The following is a 20,209-nucleotide window of genomic DNA, read 5'->3' on the forward strand; positions in this document are numbered from 1 at the left end:
ATTTGGAGAAGTTTCAGGATATTCAAAAATGCATCTTTTAATGTAGAAAGAAGGGTGATCAATCCACCAATGAGTGAGATAAAAAATTTACTTTTTAATCAGAATGAGATAGACGCTAGGTGTCTTCGACAAAGTTTTAGGTTATCTTAAAACAAGAAACTTTACCGAAGACATCATGTTTCTATCTCTTACATATTACGAGCAACATTGAATTTCAAATAGCAGGCAATAAATTACAATTTTCGTTCTAACTTTTTTCGCAGATTTTTCCGAATTTTGAAACCTTCTATTAAGCTATCAGCCAGCCAAAAACGCATTTAATTCCTAAACATTGTTATTTTCTATCTCTTAAAATAAAACAGTTGTTAAAATGCATAGTTTTCCATCATATATAAAAATGCCAATATCTCTGCTCCCCGATAAGATATCAATGATCTTTTTTCATTTAAACTTTCGTCGTGAATCCCGCTTTACAATGAAAATTTCAGTTCTTGATCAAAAATTTTTTTATTTGTGTTTTGAAGGGTTTTGTCTAAAAATTATTATAATTTTTTTTTTCTGTGATGTTCAATGGGCTCTGGGAGTCAAAAAACTAAATGCAATGCTGAACTGAACCATGCAATATATTCAAATAATCCCAAAAAAATAAAAAAACATATGAAAAAATTTAGGAATCGAATAGAATTGAAAAAGTGCAGAAGAGTGGGTTTGTAGCTTCAAAAAGCCATTTTTTCATCACGTTTGGGCAACCTGAAAACGACATTTTATAAAGTCGAAATGTTCTACAAAAATGCTATAAATAACATTATCTTTCAATTTAGGGCTGAGCACCTTGACTTTTTCAACATCGATATTTTTTGGTACACCCTATTATACAGGCTATTTCGAGAGACTACACTCAAGATAGTGTTCACGTTGATGCTACGTGAAAACATATGTGAATTTTATCCATCGTACTTTTCACATAACTTCTACGTGATTCACAAGCGAAGGAACTCATTTCATTCCGTGGATTCGCCACTAAATAAACACGTAAAAATTACGTTGTTTTTTAATGTGACGCACATTTTTTTTCAGTAATAATGGCACAACTGAATCTTTATATTCATTTAGTTGTTTGTACACTGCATATACAACTAAACGAACATAAAAGTTCAAATGTTCCGCTATTACCGATGTGGGATAAAATTAATTACATTACAAAGTTGATATTCTGAACCATTTTATATTTTCATTGGGATAACAATATTTGGTTTTCTACTTTAATCTACATTTAGATAATTTTTGACTCGGAAAAAGAATATATCAGCTATTCTATGAACTATTACAGGAGAACTATTGAATGATTCCATTCTCAGAATGGTTACAATGGGTAAGCACTTTTTTACCTCATATGCTAGATTGTGGTCACAATAGTTTTCCAACTGCCAGTATTGACCTACTACATGTATATCGTTGTTATGCTTTATAAACTCTATAACTTCGTATAGGTTCATGCTGTGATTTTCAAATATTATCAAGAAGTATCCAGCTCTGTAATGACTGCCTTTATATTCTAGACTACATGAGATCAGCATGTTTAAATCAGAATCAATATTTAGGCGTAGATCGAACATTTTAAAATCTCCGAATTCTGGAGACTTGAAGAAATTTTCATTCAATAAATCATAAGTAAATTGAAGAGAACCTTTAATACGCAGAGTTAAACATATATTTTTTCGCGAGGGCATTATATGTGCATATGTGATTGGCCCTGATGCAGCAATCAGTGACGGATAGTGCACTATAAAGTGGTGCTTTGGCTTCAGATCTTTTTTTAATAGTTCAAGGTACATGATGAATTTCGATTAACCGACGAAAATCATTAATCATTTCTGATGAAAATGAGCTTTTTAGGGAAAGTTCAGTTAATCTAACCAGTATCAAACAATATTTCCAAACCATTTCATCTTCTGGTACGAATTGCCCAATTATAAAAGTAATGTAATGAGTCAAAATGCGACACTCACTTGAAGTTAATCTTATCAGCACAGTTTTACGTTTCACTTTACTATTGTAGCCTTCGGTGATTTCAGGTATTCGACTAAGCTCATTATCTATGCATGTTCTTGCTAACGATTTGCGATGATTGTTAAAATCGTTCACCGTGAAATATTTCCTACCATAGATACAGTGATCTAATATTTCAACTAAGCCATATTTACGAATATACCTGAACTATAAAAATCGTGCATTGCATCAACACTTATGTTTTCGGTTACGTGGAAAGAAGGTAGTCTGTCGAATACCGAGTTTCCTGTTACCCCAGTTTCGCTAGGTTGTCCTACTTCTAAATCCATTAAATAATCTTGTCGCCGGCGCAGACAATCAGCATGCTCCTTGCAATCTGTCTTCAGTAGATCTCTGGGTCGTTTACAAAATCGACAATAGAAGGTGGCATTAAAGCTAGCTGCAAATAGCAACATCGTGTGCATTCCCAAGTTATCTCCTAGCACTAGGCATAACACAAATCTAACAAGCACCTCTTTCCCATGTAGAACTATATGGATGCCTTCTTCTTCTATTTGCTTGAATTTATCAACAATAGTTTCCAACGAGCTGTTTATCTCAATTTCTTTTATATCTGATTTTTTAATCACTCCAGCAACTAAAATGTTGCACAGCCTTGATTGAAATTCTTTAGGAATGGTGGGAAATTTATAGTAAATACCACAAATGCCTACCTGTTACTGTGTGAGCTTTGGGAATCGTTTATTTCGCATTCGTCTGAGTATAACCAAACTGGCACCACGTATTCTTGAGCATATTTTTGTTTTATGGTTTTCCATGTACTTCCGTTTATGTAATTTGAAATATTAGTTGATTCCTCTAGTCGACTTGTATTCTGAAGGGTCTTATACAATATATCATCACATTCAAAAAATGACTTAATTTGGAATACTATAGGCATTATTATTTAGTAGTTTTTTGGTTGCTCAGTTTCTGTATCGATTTCAATATCTATCAATCTTGACACAGCTTTTTGATTTTCAATTGAAACTATTGTTGGTAGTTTAAATCCTATTGTAGTTTCTAAGTGTTTGAATAGCTTATGATCTGAATTTATGAAATGGAAAACGGATTTGATTTTATGTATATAATTATAAAATTAAATTTTATATCTGGATTCGATATTGGAAGATTGAAATTTTCTATCTCTGTAGCTACTTCTGATAGTATTAAGCTAATTTCATTTTGTATTTGGAATACATCTTTTCTCGTGAAGTTTCTATTTTTGTGCATCAGCAATGTTAACTTAAATGCCATCTGATTTAGCTTATCGATTGGCTGGGGCTTTGCAACATCGCTGTCGTCAGTCCTGATAATTTTTGCTGGAGAGCAACTATGTTCTGTCAAGGAAGGACCAAGTACTGGATCGTCAAGATGTGTATCTACTGAGCTGGTTCGTTTGTTATGTTCAGCTGAGCTTGGTGTTGGTGCACTAGCAGTGTCGGGATCAATAGTGGGAAATCCTGGGTGATGCCTGACATGTTTGCTAAACGAATATAGCTTCGAAAATAAAAGGTTACATCCGGGTATCGTACATCGATATTGGTATATGGCTGGAACTTCGTGTGTATTCTTAAGATGATTCAAGTATTCATCTGGCGTTGCAAAAATTCTTTTGCATTGTTGTATCATACAGCTTATCATTATTGAGCGTTTTTCATGTCCAAGTAATTTTTCAGTTTGTTTATGCAAGCATATGACTCTCCTTGTTCGATTCCATACATGTAGCCGCTTATGAAGTGCCAAACGAGCTTACTAATTTTCGAATAAGGCAGTCCGAATACCGCTGTTGTCATAATTAGTACATCAACTGCTCGTAAAGCAGACTTTAGTTCGTAAATTATTTCACCGTATATTACAAAAAAACACTCTCGCAAACACTGCAAGTTTTCGCCGATAACAACTATCTTAGGCACGTTAGGAATATTTCGTTCTTTGTAATTCGAATATACGGTCCTTACTTTAGTTATGGCATCATCTCTGGTGGAGGCAAAAATCAAAACGTTCTCTTGGCCAGCTAGAATTGTTGGTTTGAACCGCGAAGCAGCGCAGATCGGAGGCAACACAGTGTTAAGTGCTTGTAGTAAAGTGCAAATTTTCGTATCTGTAATATATAAAAAAAGATAGTTCAAATCAATAACTGTAATTAATCAATTTTACCTGTGCTTGCGCCTTCTGCCGATAACGTCTCAAGCAGGGTGGCAGCAGAGGGATCCCCGGCTTTCTTGGCGATGAATTCTGTAAGTTGTGGAACCAGATTTTCAAACTTATTTCGTCCACTTACTGCATTTGGGAACAGTTTTTTAAAGTCGATATCGATCTGGAAATTGAACAAAAAGTAGATCAGCAATTTGCCATGGCAGATTGTTCTTTGAAGTTGTCTGACTGTTATTAGAAATTATAGTGAATTGTCAATACACGATAATAAGTGAACGAAATCAGTAAAGTACCATCTACACGCTTTTCGTTTTAAATGTAAAACCTACCAGTTGGAAACCATACTGATTTTTATAGTGGCAAAACTTTCCGAGTACTCTGTCAGCTTTCTGACCAAATAATAATTCTTTTTTTGCGTGCATCATAGCTACATTTCCACTGCTCTAGAACGACAGCCCATGGATCCTCGTTTAGCATAAGCCATTCTGCAGCACTTTCCGCTTCTGGATTTTTTTCCGGCTCGTGGTTGCAGTCTTGTTTGTTTCGCTGGTATTCGTTTTCTTTATTGTCCCGTTTGCGTTTTCGTTGTTTCAAGTTTCCGATCTTATTGGCGATCTTCCCGCCGGGATTCTTGCGATCTCCACCTTTTTCGATGTAATAGTTTTCCTATAATAAAAAAAGTTCTTTTATTGTTCAATGTATATTGTATATTGTAGGACAACGTTACCTTGCGCTCGTACTTGAATAACAATGTCACCACCAATGCATACGATTCAAGGTCCTCTTTTTGTAGAGAATGTTTGTTGTTTAAATGGTACTTCTCAATTATCTCAGCCAAATCCAACTGTAGAGGTTCCGACAGCTCTATGATCTTGGCGTACTTGATAACATCCTTCCCTTTTTCGGTTTGCTGTAGTAATTCAATTAAGGCTTTTGGAGTTAGCACCTTAACGTGTGAACTTTTGGATATACCGTCTAAGCTGTCCACATTTGGAAGCAACGAACTGTTGTTCGAGCTGGTAGCATCTAGTTTTTCGATCTGTTCCGCATGCGAGTAGCTACAGCATGCCACATCACTCGGCGCTTTTGCTTGCAGCGGCGCCTGATTGTTTCTGGTGCAATGTATTGAGCAGTTGCATCAACGACAGTGGTAGCTTTGATTTCCAGAAAAATGTCATTCGAGAGGTCCTCGTCGTCCTGATTTACCTTTTTATCAAAATTGGCGGCTGGTTCGTATATCTGGTTGTCCGATATCCCGTCCTTTGACTTGAGTCGCAAAGCTTCTTGTTGCAGCAGCGGTACCGCTCTGGGTGTTGGTGTTAATGTTGTTATCAATTGACAAATTCGTGGCGTTTCTCCATGATTTTCATTTTCTGAGGTACTATCACCTTCTAAATTTTCTTGGTCGCAGGGCTGGCTTAGTTCGTGCTCCTCGACACGATAAATTTGGCCAGTAAGTCGCATTCGTTGTCCGGGAAGAAGCAACGTCAATAAATCGGCGATTTTAGATTCCTATTTTAAATCAAGGTTGCATTATTTCTCACTTTTTTTTGTATGTACTTACGTTTCTTGTTCGCCAATTGACCATCAACTCAAACAACACCGAGTACTTCCAACTAATATTGGTTGGTGCCAAAAACTCCTCAAGCTGGTCGGTAGATATTGTCAACAAATCTAGGAACTGAATTGCACACTCTGCATAAATGAAAAAAAAGAGATTTAGTTCAACTTTTATGCGATGAAATCACTTTTTACCATCCAATATCTCCAATAGATTAGCGGGAATTTGTAAATCCGTCAGGAGTTCTTCTAATATACAATGTGCCACAGCCATGTTGCTTTTTTCATACGTGTAAAACACGTAGCAAGTAATTGAAAGTCGAGCTGTCAAAATATGAGTTCTGTGTGTTCTAGATGACGTGATTTTCACGTAGGATTGATTGATTTTTAAGGTGAGTGTGAAATGAGCTCCACAAAGATGTTAAGGGGTGGGTTATCAATTTTAATTGTGTCAAGTAAACTCTCAGAAAAGAGTGTGTTTATGAGTCAACGTGATTTTTCACGTACGATCAACGTGGAAATTATTTTGAGTGTAGCGATCAATTTCATTAAGGGGTTATATCTACCAAACATTTTTTTTTCTTCTCATTTTTTTATTGGCTTAAATCATGCTAAAACTATCCTAGAATCAAAATCTACATCGCTCAAGTACAGATCTAAACTCAAAATTCGTTTAAATCTATTTTTACCGAACAACTTTCATGCTGCAAAAAACATTTTTCGTTTATTCTGGCGATGCTCGTTTTTGTTTTTAATTTCGAGGCTTTGTAAACTAGTAGAAGTTACCTATGATCGATATCGTGTTTCAAATCTGTAGTATAGAGGTCGCTGCATCATGTTTCGACCGTTATAGCGTCTCTACAGCACGTGTTTACTCACAATTTCCATTTGTTTAGTAGATCAGCCGTTCTCGTTATGTACGTTCTTTGTTTGAGTTTTTTGTTACTTTTTAACTGTGAGTTATACTCAAAAGTACTTAAATATGAGTGACAAGTTTGAGTTTTGCGTGGGATCGGACGCCAACTGCGTCAAAGTCACTGAGCGTCGCATGTCTGATACCACGAAAGAGCGTAGGCGCAGCCTCAGATCAGATAAAATAAAAGGAAGAAGAGGAAGATAAAGCCCAGAAAGGACAACTTTGCGGCTCAGGGGTAGCTGACTGAAGGTTAAAAAAATATTAAGGGCTTTACTGTTGCGATTCTCAAGATTTATAGCAATTTGAAACTTTAAACGCGTTTTTCTCAAAACCATGTTTTCAAAATCGGCGAGCAGTAGAACTGAAAAAGTTTACATCCGATTGACTTGAAATTTTAACTGTAGCTTCTTCATTAGATTATCTAGTGAAGTACACACGATTTTAGCGTTTGATTAACAGCAACTAAAGTTATAAACAATCAAAGTCGATTTTTTTTGTCGAAACAGAATTTTTTTTTCAAACCGTTGCCATTTTGCGAAGAAAAATTCTAAAAATATAATCATGTGTACTTCACTAGCGACACTTATGTAGTCAATGAAAAAATTTTTGTTTTGGTTATAGGTGGAGTTGGGCACGACTTCTACTGCTCGCCGCGGAACAACTTTAAAAAAAAGCGGTTCATGGCGGCGGCCGCCATTTTGTAACAAAAATAGCAATAAAAATGTTTTTTCTATTCTGCAAGAGCTGCTCAATCCAATGATATATTACTTATATACCTTACATCTCAAATGTCCTGTAAAAAAATTCATGAAAAAAGCCTTGTTTTTTGAGCATTTGGTAGATATAACCCCTCAATAAATTCTAAATGTTTTAATCTCCGCCTTCCACAATTGAAAAAACGACTAAGTCCTAGAGAGTCGATTTTCGCAAAAAAAAAATTTTCAGATGACACCAATTCTCGATGTTTCATGCGTTTTTAGGTCATTTGGTATCAAATTTTTTTTTTCGAAAACCGAAAATTCACGTAACCCCCCCCCTTGAGTGATTTTTCGGTTTTCAAAAAGGCCAAACTTCAATCGCTTTGCGCCACCCCATTTAAAGTCCGATTGTGCTTCAAATCCAATATATATACCTATATTTACTCTTTGGGTTCTAAAATTGTTGTAATTGAAGTATAAAATACGAAATTTGACGTAATGTTAGTGCTTAAGAAACTAGTTAAGTTCAAATAAGTCGTGTAATACTTAAGATAATAGACTTTCGTTGTTTTAACAATTTAAGACGTAACGGTTGCTTAAGTTTGATTACAATCAAATGAAAAGGGAACGTATAGGGCAGCCAAACTTTGAATAATAATTCATCAGTTAACTCTTAACTAGCCCGTTCATCTGATATCAATATTGTTCAAATCGGTTGTGTAGTTTCTAAGATAATGAAGTTTCGTGGTTTGCACATTTCGATACCTTACAGAAAATTCAATAGGGTGTTATGAGGCAGCTAAACCTTTCATTTGACACTAATTTTGTGGAAATCGTGTTTCGGTTTCGAGTGTGGGCGTTCAAGCGAAGACCCTAGACGCATCCGACTAGCAGATCGAAATGCCCAAAAATGAATGAAGTACGACAATGAGTGTAGTATTAACCTTTCATGTTGCCCAATTTTTCGATTACAGAGTCTTACATAAATATTCGTTACATGCGGCGTATTCTAGCTCCTACAGTTATTTCCCTAACCTACTCATTCATATTACTCACGGTACCGTGGCTACCAGACCCCGAGCATAGCTGCGCACGTAATTCCCAGAGTGCCGCAGCGGACACCGTTGCAAAGTTCTCCTTCTCCCTCGAGCCTTCCGCGCGGTTGTGCTATCTGCCACTGAGCCTTCCGCTCCCGGCTTAATTGAAGAACGGTGTTCACGATCGCTGAATCCGCGACTCGATGCGATCTCCGTGGCTTCCGTTCCCGTTCACTCAGACCAGGGTGTCTCTCAGACTGGCTAGGCTTCTGCCAAGCGGTGGTTCCTAGAACCGCATCGGTTCTGTGTCGACGAGTTTAGCACTGTGAATTAAATGTACAAGCAGAAAAAAAGCCCTATGGCCCCAGCAGATTAGCCACGGTTCGAGTTTTTTCCAAACGCCCAACTTACTTCGCGGACGAAGGCTTTCTCGCTTGTAAGATTGCGCTCTATTTGGACAGCAGATTCCGTCTTGCCTTCGGTGCAGTCTAAAGGTGTTTCCAGTGCGTCAAAGCACATGTGCGAAGCCAATAATGGCGCGTGTTATCCGTCCCCAAACTGGCCACGCTTTTCGCGCACGAATCCTGGGACCACCGACGCTCCGCGAGTCCAAGGGGTGCTGATTGCGTTCTCTGTGCGCTTTCCGAATTGGTTTTAGTTTCAATTCCCTGCCACGAGATCCACCAGTTCGCAATGGCGGCCTCGCTATCGCTCGTACGAACAGTGATGTTTTCGCGAAGTTTGCACCAAAATATCATCAGATTAATTGCCTTCTTTTTCCCGAGTTGATCCAAGCGTCACACGAGTTTTTTCCACTGTCTGCCACTGACGCAGAAGGCACCTTCTCCTGGGATGGTCTCACTCCACTTGCTGAATGTAAGGCTCTTCTGCTAATTCTGTCTGGCTGGCTGTTTATTCGTGTGCGTGGTCTCGCGCGGCGGAAGGCGATCGGCAATTTAATTTGTTGGTCGGTTTTATATGCAAGCTAGTGCCCATGCGGCGTAATTGGGTGTTACGATTCAGCGTCACTTGTTGGGTTGCACGTTCGGTCAATACTACTCATATTTAATTATATTTCAATTGATGACTTTGTCATGACGAGCTGATAATCATAGCTACAACACAAATGTAACATAAACCTACCGAAGCGAAAGAATTTTTTATGAATCGGTGATCAACGATTCATAAAAAATTCAAAAAACTCATTCCTCGGAATAATGATCAGAGACAAGTCGGTCAGCTTACATTTCTTGAGCAGACCTCAAATTTTAAAATCGACTGAATCGAAAACATTACATAATATATGCGCAAGTCACAGCTACTTGCCAAATCCTAATCCCCCTTAATTGCGCGGTATCCTTTATCTCAAATGACCTAATGTGCCAGCATGTTCTGGCAGAAGTACTAGGACCTCTCAAATCTTCTCTGATCAAAATCCTGTTCAAGCTTTCGTGAATCCGTGTAATTACGGCGAACATTAAAGTGGATTCTAGCCTATAATATGATTATGATAGGCGCAATCGCACACAAAACCAAAATTAAGCATAAATGGTACAATTTACATTTTTACAACGAACTAAGTTTGTTTTTAATGGTTTGTGCGGTTCTGAGAAAAGTTGCATTTCCGCGACTTAATCGACGTGAGCCCAAAGTGGGGTTTTACCGCGCCCCGATTCGCGTTGCTTTTGGATGCTTGTTTCACGCCGACCCTCAGAAGGTTCTAGCCGTTTAGAAGCGCATTTGAAAATTTGGATCCACCTGATGAAATCAGTGAGTGGTGGTTGATTCTATTTTGCTGAATTCTTGATGTTGTGCTCGATTTATCTCGATCGGCTAACGGTATCACCCTTTTGGTGTGTTTGGTGTGAGGTTTTCCTACGTAGTTGGCACTTGACTGCGGACATAGCTTGTTGTGGGAGTATTGCGTTATTGGTCTATACGTTTCTCAATCGAAGTAGAGAGGTAGTTAATTACAGTTGTTGCTCATCACACTTGATTGGACTGTCTTTTTCCCGCTTGATGATTATTTGTTAGCCTATAGCGCGTTGTTGGCAGGTTATATCTGCGGACTTAGCTGGTTGATCGGTTCTCAGTCCGCCTTGATGTCTTTGGCATGATAGCGGCCTTGTTTGCCATCAGTGACATCCTCCAAAAGGTAGACGTTCTTTCCCAAAATTTGTTTCACTAACGCTGGAACGAACTTGTGGTCAAGTTTTTTATTTATCTGGTCAGCCTTGGACGATTCTGTGAAGGTTCGTCTCCAAACGATGTCGCCTATCTTGAAGTCTACCCGACGGGTACGGAGATTGTATCGCTGCTTGGTTTTCTCGTGGTTGTTCCGTACCCTCTGTAACACAAATTCGTGAATGCGCCGTATTGTCGACAACCTCAGGTTCTGCGCCACCTTCGGGTCATCTGGCGTGTTTAAGTCTTGCTGTGTTTTTTTTTTTTTTAAAGGTGGCGGGGAAATCTGCAAACAGACACCTGAGAAGAGAACTCAGGGTGTGGGGATGAGACTAGGGGAGAGATGCTGGGGTAGCTACACTCGCCCAGACACCTACTGATCCCTGTCCCGACCCACTAAAACCCCTCCAGTCTCCAGCCCTGGTCTTCCCGGAACGACGGTTAAGTATTACGTCGGGGAGTGGCTTTTGTGCGTGATGCACCCTCTTTACTCTTATAACCTCCTAGCTAACTACCTGGAGACTGGTAATTAGCTACCACTGGCGTGTTGGTGGTTGACCCGCCACACACGTTGCAGCTCCAGAACAATCTGAGAGGCGGCCGCACAGACCACGTTCCAGATGTCCGGGTCGTCGCACATCCTCCGGACTAGATTGTCCGGAGTAGTTCCAGGCCCGCTCACAGCCATCATGTTGCTCCTCGCTCTTGCGAAACGGGGGCATACGAAGAAGACATGCTCAGCAGTCTCCTCCTCCTCCACGCACTCGGGACACATGGGGGACACCGCGTGTCCGAACCTGTGCAGATATTGCCTGAAACAACCATGGCCTGACAGGATTTGTGTCAGGTGGAAGTTCACTTCACCATGTCGTCTCCCGACCCAGCCGGATATCTCCGGTATGAGTCGGTGCGTCCATCTGCCCTTTGTGGAGTTGGACCATTCCCGCTGCCAGCGGAGCATCGAGAATGACCTTCTGGTACCTCGTATGCCCCTTGTGTCACGTTGGTCGAAACACTCTCTGTCCTCCTTGATGGCGATGCTGATAGGCATCATGCCGGACAAGACACAGATTGCATCGTATGACACCGTACGATACGCACTCGCAACTCTCAGGCACATGAGCCTGTAGGTACTTTCCAGTTTACCACGGTAACTGTTAGTACCTAGCGCTCTGGACCACACTGGCCCACCATACCTAAGTATGGACGAAACCACGCTGGCAAGAAGTCTTCGCTTGCTGCCATAAACCGCTGAGCTATTGGACATCATACGAGATAGTGCTGCAATAGCCGATGAGGCCCTCTTACAGGCATAGTCGACGTGACTCCCGAACGTGAGCTTGTCGTCCACCATAACCCCCAAGAGCTTCAGGGATCGCTTCGAGGTGATGGTGCAGTCTCCGACTCTGACCACCGCCTGTTGCTCCGATTTACGGTTGTTCACAACCGTGACCTCCGTCTTATGATGCGCGAGCTCCAGTTTCCTGGAGCGCATCCAGTCCTCGACCTTGCGTATACAGTGCGCGGCCGTCAACTCGACCTCCTCGATAGACTCGCCGTAAACCTCCAGCGTTATGTCGTCTGCAAAGCCGACGATCACAACCCCTACAGGGAACTTGAGTTTCAACACTCCGTCATACATGACATTCCACAACACCGGGCCCAGGATAGAACCTTGCGGAACTCCTGCGGTAATTGGGACGCACTTCTGACCCTCCTCCGTATCGTAAACAAGTACTCGATTCTGGAAATAATTTTCCAGAATCTTGTACAGCGACACCGGTACATGGATGCTCCTGAGCGCGAGCGCTATGGAGTCCCAACTGGCACTATTGATAGCATTCTTCACGTCGAGCGTGACGATTGCGCAGTAGCGTATTCCCCTTCTCTTGCGCTGGATTGCTACCTCCGCCGTCTTGATGACGGAAGAGATTGCGTCCAGCGTGGACCTGCCCTTCCGGAAGCCGAACTGGTTACTTGCCAGACCGTGTACACCCTTCGTGTACCTCACCAGTCTGTTGAGGATGATCCTCTCAAGCACCTTGCCCGCGGTGTCCAGCAGGCAGATAGGCCTATATGCCGATGGGTCCCCTGGCGGTTTCCCAGCCTTCGGCAATAAGACCAGTCTCTGCCGCTTCCACCTGTCCGGAAAGAGACAGTCATCCAGGCACCTCTGCATGACTGCCCTGAACAGCCCGGGGGCCGTTTTTATCGCCAGCCTGATCGCCAGGTTAGGGATACCATCCGGTCCCGGTGCCTTGCTCACCTTTAGGGATTTGGCGATCACGATGAGTTCCTCATTCGTAACCCTTGCCTCCTCCCCTGCCTCGACACGGCTGTCGTCGCTCACGGATTGGATGCTCGGCAGGTTGGCCGACCATCTCTGGTCTATGTCTGAGATACTGGAACGTCGGACGTGAGACTCGACTGCCGGAGGCCAAGGACTTGGCTCGTGGCGTGGAAAGAGTCCCTCGATGATACGCTCCAGCATCGCTGGTGATCGCTCTGCAGGCGCCAGCGCGCCTTTAGTCTTGGCCATTACGATCCTGTAGGCGTCACCCCACGGATTTGTATTGGCACTCGCACATAGCTTATCGAAGCAGGCCCTCTTGCTGGCCTTTATCGCACTCTTTAGCATCGATCTTGCCGAACTGAATGCTGCGCGGCGCTCTGTCCTCTCTTCTTCGTTTCGCGCACGCTGCATCCTCCGTCTTGCACGGAGGCACGCACTGCGAAGGTCGGCTATCGCGTCCGTCCACTAGTAAACCGGTGGCTTTCCATTCCTAGGTTGGCGAGTCCTAGGCATGGTGGCGTCGCACGCCCGCGATAGCATAGCAACTAGTTGGTCAGCAGTCGGGCGGAGCCAACTGCCCCCCTCGCGCTCCCTTCTCATTGCCTCTTCGAATACCTCGGCATCAAAGTGCGATGTCTTCCACCCGCGAACGGTCGGAGTGTTGGCTCTACCCGTCGCTTGCCGCCTCTCGTTGTTGTCTACACTATAACAGACCGCCTGGTGGTCGCTATTAGTGTAGCCATCGTCTACCCTCCAGTTCTTGATCAGTCCTGGGCTGGAGAACGTCACGTCGATGATTGACTCCGCACCATTTCTGCTAAATGTACTTTTGTTCCCAACGTTGGCCAGATCTAGGTTGAGCTTTGCAAAAGCCCCCAACAGGATCTGGCCCCTCTGGTTCGTGAAGCGACTTCCCCACTCAACAGCCCAAGCGTTGAAGTCGCCCGCCACCACCAACGGCGTTAGGCCCGTTAGCTCCATGGATAGGAGGTCGACCATCTGGGTGAACCTTTCGGTAGACCAACGTGGCGGAGCATAGCAACTGCAGTAGAACACTCCGTTTACCTTAGCAACTACGTACCCTTCTTCTGAGGTTGGGACAACCTCCTGAACCGGGAACTTGCTCGTCGTACATATGGCCGCCAAACTGGACTTATCCGCAACCCAGTTACCGTTTCGGGGAGGGATGCGGTAGGGATCCGATATGACGGCGATGTCCGACAACGACTCAGTGGCTGCTTGGTGTAGCAGCTGCTGAGCCGCGAAGCAATGGTTCAGGTTCAGTTGCGTCACCCTTACGCCCGTGGTTTCGCAGCCGGCTTACCGGCTGGGCACCTGGGGCCTCCCATAAAGTGTTTGGCGTCCCGTTTCCCGGAATATACCAAGCACTTGGGAGACTCCACACAGTCCTTTGCTTTATGGCCTGCACCTCCACATCGCCTGCACAGCTGGCTCCTATCGGGCCCCTTGCAGGTCCAGGACTTATGTCCGCCTTCAAAGCACCGGAAGCAAATGTCTGGTTGCTGTAGTATGCCCAGAGGACATACAGACCAGCCGACCTTCAACTTGCCCTCTTTCAGGGCCAGGTTAGCGTCCGCCGACGGTAGTCGGAAGGTAGCTATCTGGGTCCCCGCCGGACCTTTGCGGAGGCGGATTGACTCCTTAGCCACCTCCACCCCGCACTTCGCTTTTAGGGCTTGTGCAATGTCGCACCCCTCAGTGATTTCGTCCAGGTTTTTAAGCTGGAGAGTCACTTCTGAGGTGAGTGCCCGCACTTGCACCTCCTTCCCTAGGACCTTTTCAGCTACCGTTTTGTAGGTAGCCCCCTTGTTCTTGGCGTCCTTCCGGAGCTCAAGTATCATCTCGCCAGTGCGAGATCGGCGGATACTCCGCACATCCGCCCCCAGATCCTTGAGCTGGGTTTCCCCCCTCATCTTCTTCAAGACTTCTGAGTACTTCGACCCATCCGTCTTGAGTATGAGGGCATCACCCCTACTCCGCGCCTTTTTGACCTTTTTTGGTCCTCTGGCCGCTCCGCCATCATGTTGCGTCGCACCTTCCCGACGCTTCCTACCCTCTACGGTAGTCCAAGGGTTGTCCGTAGCCTCCACCTGTGCCTTTTCCGCGGTGGACCTTGAACCGGTTGGCGTGTGTTCCCGTGGGAGTAGCACGACCAATCGTTTCTTGGTGTTCCCGGGGGCCGTTTCCCCCGGGGACTGCCTCGTTCGCTTAGCGACCTGCCCCGTGGAGCAGACCGACGCGAACGAGGGGGCGTCTGTCTGCACCTCTTCAGATGCAGTCGCCCTCCCGGTCCTGGCCGCTTTCTCGGCCGCCTTCACCCGAGCTACGAGTTCTTCGTGCTCCTTTCTGGCTTCATCAATGGTGCTCCGAAGCAGGAGGAGGCTCTGCTTCAGGTCGCCAGCGATATTTCGCCTGTTCGCCAAGAACTCGATTATGGCATCGAGTTGTTCAGACAGCGCCGCCACTCTTGGCCACGTGTCCATACACCTTTAGACGGCCTAGACTAGCAAGGGACCGTCTACCGAGATGTCTGGTGTGGACACCGACGGATTCGCCGTTTTTCCACCTCCAGACTTCGCCGCATCCGTCTCCGCCTTCTGCTGCGGAGACCGCTGGATGCCACCTCGTGCGAAGGGATTTGGTAACCCCTCCGCACCCGTCTCTTTTGTTTTTGAGTTCAACATTTTTGTTTATTGGGTCCCCCTACCAGCCGCTATCCTTATCCATAATGGAGTAGTCGCCTGTGTCTTGCTGTGTGTATAAATCCGTGTGAAGTAGCAGGTTCCTACCAAAGTTCGCCTCGTGCGGACTGATTCCGGTAGCTTCATGCTTCGCGGAGTGGATCGCTGCGGTGATAGCTGCTAAGTTCTCGTTCCATCCCCGATGGTCTCCGTCTAACAACGCACGAATGCAGGTGACCACAACACGGTTGACACGCTCTGCGTTATTGACCTGTGGGCAGTAATACGCTGTCTTCATGTGACCGATGTTGTGCCGTGCCAGCCAAGACTTGAACAGTAACGATTCGAACTGCTTTCCGTTGTCAGAGAGTATGAGCCGAGGCCGGGTAAACTTTAGGCACACTTCCTCTTCCAGGAATTCTACCATTTTCTTCGAGTCCGCTGTGCGCATGGGCTTGACAAGTACGTACTTGCTGACCCAATCCACTATTACCAGTAGGACCGTGTTTCCTCTCTTAGAGCGTGTTAGAGGTCCGACGAAGTCGACAGATATCATTTCCCAGGGTAGCTCCGCTGGTTTGAGATTTCCATCTGTGGCATCAATCTGGTTCCCGGAGCCTTGCACGCTTTGCACGTCGTACAGCCCTTTACGAAGTCTCTGATGTCCTGCTGCATACGCGGCCAATAATAATAGGACTGCAACTTCTGCCAAGTTTTGTAGAATCCTAGGTGTGCAGCGGTTGGTGAGTTGTGGAAACGTGCGATTACTTCTGCGCGTTCTCCACGTGGGACCACCTTCTTCCAGCGATGGGTTACGACGCCAATTACGCCCTTGCACTTGCAGTTCTTGTAGAGCTCCACCTTCACTACACGTAAATCTGGAAAGTTGTCGCCATTCGTCTCCACTTTCTCCATCATTGCTTTATACCACAGATCAGACGAGCTTTTCACGCTGAACACAAGCGTCGCCACGATCCTCGATAACGCATCAGGTACCACGTTGGAGGTTCCCTTCCTATATTTGATTTCAAAATCGAATGCATTCAAACGCAGGAGCCAGCGGCACATCAGGGCCGTGGGATTTTTCATGGATCGTAGATAGCTGAGTGAACAGTGAAGCGAGTCCCTTCGATGTACCCTCGAAAATGCTCAATAGCTCGGATCACCGCAAAGCACTCCCGCTCGGTAACTGAGTATTTTCTCTCTGACGCCGAGAGTTTTTGTGAGAAGTAGCATATCGGATGCTCCTCTCCATCTATCTCTTGTGTCAGGACCGCCCCTATCGCTAGGTCGCTGGCGTCACTCGCCACTGAGAAAGGTTTATCATAGTCCGGCATGATCAGTACGGGAGCGGACACCAGAGCCGCCTTCAACTTGAGAAACGCTTCTTCCGCTGCTGCTGTCCATCTAAACTTCGTCTTCGCACGAGTGAGATCCGTCAGCGGCGCTGCAATCTGCGAGAATCCTACGATGAAGCGCCGGTACCAATTGCAGACACCGATGAATCGCTGAACTTCCTTCCTTGTCGTTGGCGTTGGAAACTGCGCAATTGCTTCAGTTTTTCCTTCGTCAACTCTCCACCCTTGTTCGTCGATGACATAGCCGAGGTATCTCATGCTCTTCCTGCAGAACAGCGACTTCTCCGACGATATCGTGAGGTTTGCTTGCCGCAGCCGATATGCTACCTCCTCCAGCATCGCGATGTGCTCTTCGAAGGTTTCCGAGCAAATTATAATGTCGTCTAGATAATGGAATACTCTTGGCTCCAGATCGGCGAACAGGCGGGTCATGAGCCTCGCTAGCGCTGTTAGTGGCCTTGATGCTGGATGGAGCGGTAGTTGCCAGAACGCGTCCTTCAGGTCAATCGAAGAAATATATTTGCTGCTGCGCAAATTATTTGTTATTGAAGCTATTTGCGGAATCGGGTAGCCCTCATTCACCATTCTAGAGTTAAGATGCCGGGCGTCAAAGCATACCCGATATTGGCCCGTCTTCTTTTTTACCGCTACTAGGGGATTATTCCATGGAGAAAATCGCGCTTCCTCTATGACGTCTAAGGCTAACATGCGGTCTATCTCCCGGTTGACTTCCTTCAAGACATACGGCGACATGGGGTAATGCCGTTGCTTCCGTGGTTGCACATCTCCAATCTCGATACGATGTTCATATATTTTTGTTCGCCCTAGAGTGCCATCCTCTGCTCGAGGGAATTTCGCCACCGTTTTCTCTAATTGCTTCTTCTCGTCCAGTGAAAGCTCCTTCATGTCTTGGTCGTCGCTAGCTGCTCCGTTGTCTTGTGCCTCGACCGAACAGCAGATCGGTTTCACCCCGAACTTTCCCCAAAAATCCATTCCCATGATTACGCAATCTGGAATCGATGGAACTAGAAGAACCGGTAATATTTCGTTGCGGTTATTGTAAACGATGGGGAGAGAGACAAACTCGGTGATGTGGTGTTGGGTTCCGTCCGCTGTTTTTATTCCGCCGTTTACGCTCTTCTTCTGCAATCCATATTCATCTGCTAACTGCACCTGTTTTCCTCCCAGCAAGGAGCAGGTTGCGCCACTGTCCACCAAGGCGGTGATCTCTTTACCTAATATTAATATTACAGCGTGCGGACGGTTGTCGCTTCCGGGATTAATGATTATAGAGTCTATGTTCTTGAAGGTTGGAATGTCCAAGGGGTCATCGAAAGTTTGCGAAGAGCTGGTCCCCTTTATTGCCCGTTCCCCGCCGAGTAGTTTACCGAATCTGTTCGGCAAGTGAAGCAACTGCGCAGAGAGTAGCCTTTTCTGCCACAACGATAGCAGAATAATACTGCTTGCGGTTTCGGACAGTCCATAAATCTGTGCCCTTCTTCGTCGCAGTTCCAGCAAACCATGGTTATGCGATGGCTTGTTGTTGTTTGTTGCTGTTGTTCCTCTTGCGTAGAACGGCCTCCCTGCTGCTGCGGGTTGTTTCTTCCGGTTTCTAATAACTGCTCGTCTGACGCCTGACTCCAATACTGACTACGATTAGCTTGTGGTTCATGTTGTCGAGCTATTTGTTGCGGAATTGGTTTGTTGCCGTTCTTGTTGTCTATTATCTGCCCCGGGTCGGTTGAATCTGTTCTGCTGCTGACCATGTGCTGCTTCCGCTCGCCAGTTTTTCTTCTCGAAATTCATCCTCAGAGCGTTCACCTGTTCCACGAGCTCCTCAATCTTGTGCTGCCATCCGCCTTCATCTACTTCTGCTGATCATTGATGTTCCATTTGCGACGTACAGGCTTCTTCCCTATACGCATCCATCTCCATCGCGTTAACCCTATTGAAACGATGCACCGTCTGCGTTGGTGGTAGCGGCGGCCAGTTGCTAGGGGCTGGCGTTGCAAAGTTTGGCTCCAGAAGCGAACTGTGTGGCGCTGGAATTCTACGTTGTCGGTTTAAAAGCATCCTGGTCTCGTCGTAGCTAGTACAGACCTCCACTATATCTTGCAGTGTTCGTGGTCTCGCGGCTGTCAGGATCGCTGCGTAATCAGCGTTCATATTTTTCTTCACGATAAAGCACTTATATTCTTCGGAAATAGCAGGTTCTACAAATCTAAAAAGTGCTGAGATATCTCGGTAGAACTTTGCGAATGATTCATTTGTGCCTTGGTATCTGAAACTGGCCTCTAGACGCAGAATCTGGGAATATTTGCTTGGCAAGAACTCCTTCCTTATCTGCCGCTTGAAGGCGTCCCATGTTCTAAGCAACCGCTGCGAGGTAGCCCGCGCGTACCAATCCAGCGCATCCTCTTGTAATAAATGTTTGATCGACAGTAGCAATGTGTCGTCGTTCATACCTTCCGACCTTGCGAAGCATTCCACCCGATCGAGGAATACGTTGAGTAACGTCGTGTCCTTTCCGCCACGGAATTTAAAGGGCCAGTTGTGAACTGCCTTCAGTGCCCTTCTCTCGTCTCGTGCTGGCTGTGCTCGTTCATGTTGAAGAAGACGATTTAACAGATCATCCCGTATTCTGTGGTAGTCCTGCCTCGCCCGCTCTTCTCGTTCTCCCGCTTGCCTAATCTGCGCTTCCCGTTCTGCCTTTCTTGCTCGTGCTTCCCTAGCTTGTTCCATTTGCTCTAAATTGATTCTTGCTTGCTCTCTCAATCTTCTCGTTTGCTGTTCCTGCGCTTGTATCTCTCTTTGCCGCCTCTCTCTGTCTTCATCTACGTTGTTATCGTATGCTGGGGGTGGTGTTCCATACCTGGGAGGGAATGCCAAGTATCGCCGGGCATTCATTGCGCTATCCAGTTCTTGCCGTGGGTTTGACAACAGTAGACCTCGACCTCGGCCTCCAGAAAACGACAGAAGTCTTGGCTGCCAAGGTGGTGGAGATGTATCCTCTTGATGATTGCTGTGCTCCAGCTCTACTTGGCTGTTACTTCCGCCCACTGCTCCTTCCTCCTCACTATTTACTGATCTTCGCCTCACCCCGGTTGGGTTGCTTTGATGGTTCGCTGTGGACTCACTTGATTGCACACCATTGACAGAAAATTTAAGCTTACCCACAACCTTGTTAAACATAATGTTCATTTGCATCAGCACCTGTGTGTGTGCTTGTTGCAGATCATCCGGGGGATTGATCAA

General features: G+C 45.1%; 1 protein-coding gene and 1 long non-coding RNA gene across 2 annotated transcripts; both read right to left on the reverse strand.

The window, feature by feature from the left end:
• Window positions 1-1,241: 1,241 nt before the first annotated feature.
• LOC129718730 (uncharacterized) lies at window positions 1,242-9,600 on the reverse strand. The gene is made up of 6 exons (XR_008727030.1): window positions 5,962-9,600; window positions 5,771-5,901; window positions 4,934-5,718; window positions 4,536-4,872; window positions 4,210-4,369; window positions 1,242-4,153 (listed from the first exon to the last, which is right to left on the reverse strand). It is a non-coding gene; the product is annotated as an uncharacterized LOC129718730 (long non-coding RNA).
• Window positions 9,601-10,506: 906 nt separating this feature from the next.
• On the reverse strand, window positions 10,507-16,152 carry LOC129716964 (uncharacterized). Its single transcript, XM_055666808.1, has 2 exons — window positions 15,705-16,152; window positions 10,507-10,832 (listed from the first exon to the last, which is right to left on the reverse strand). The coding sequence occupies exons 1-2, from the start codon at window positions 16,150-16,152 to the stop codon at window positions 10,507-10,509; spliced, it is 774 nt and encodes a 257-aa protein (XP_055522783.1).
• Window positions 16,153-20,209: the final 4,057 nt, after the last annotated feature.

This window comes from Wyeomyia smithii, chromosome 1 (genome assembly GCF_029784165.1).
Source record: "Wyeomyia smithii strain HCP4-BCI-WySm-NY-G18 chromosome 1, ASM2978416v1, whole genome shotgun sequence".
NCBI lineage: Eukaryota > Metazoa > Arthropoda > Insecta > Diptera > Culicidae > Wyeomyia > Wyeomyia smithii.

What these genes read in the sequence shown, in the direction of transcription:
- LOC129716964 (XM_055666808.1), bottom strand. Translation starts at nt 16,152, where the DNA reads ATGATATCTGTCGACTTCGTCGGACCTCTAACACGCTCTAAGAGAGGA. An exon ending in TCCGCACGAGGCGAACTTTG is followed by an intron (nt 10,833 to 15,704) that starts GTAGGAACCTGC and finishes TAAACACGCCAG; the next exon opens with ATGACCCGAAGGTGGCGCAG.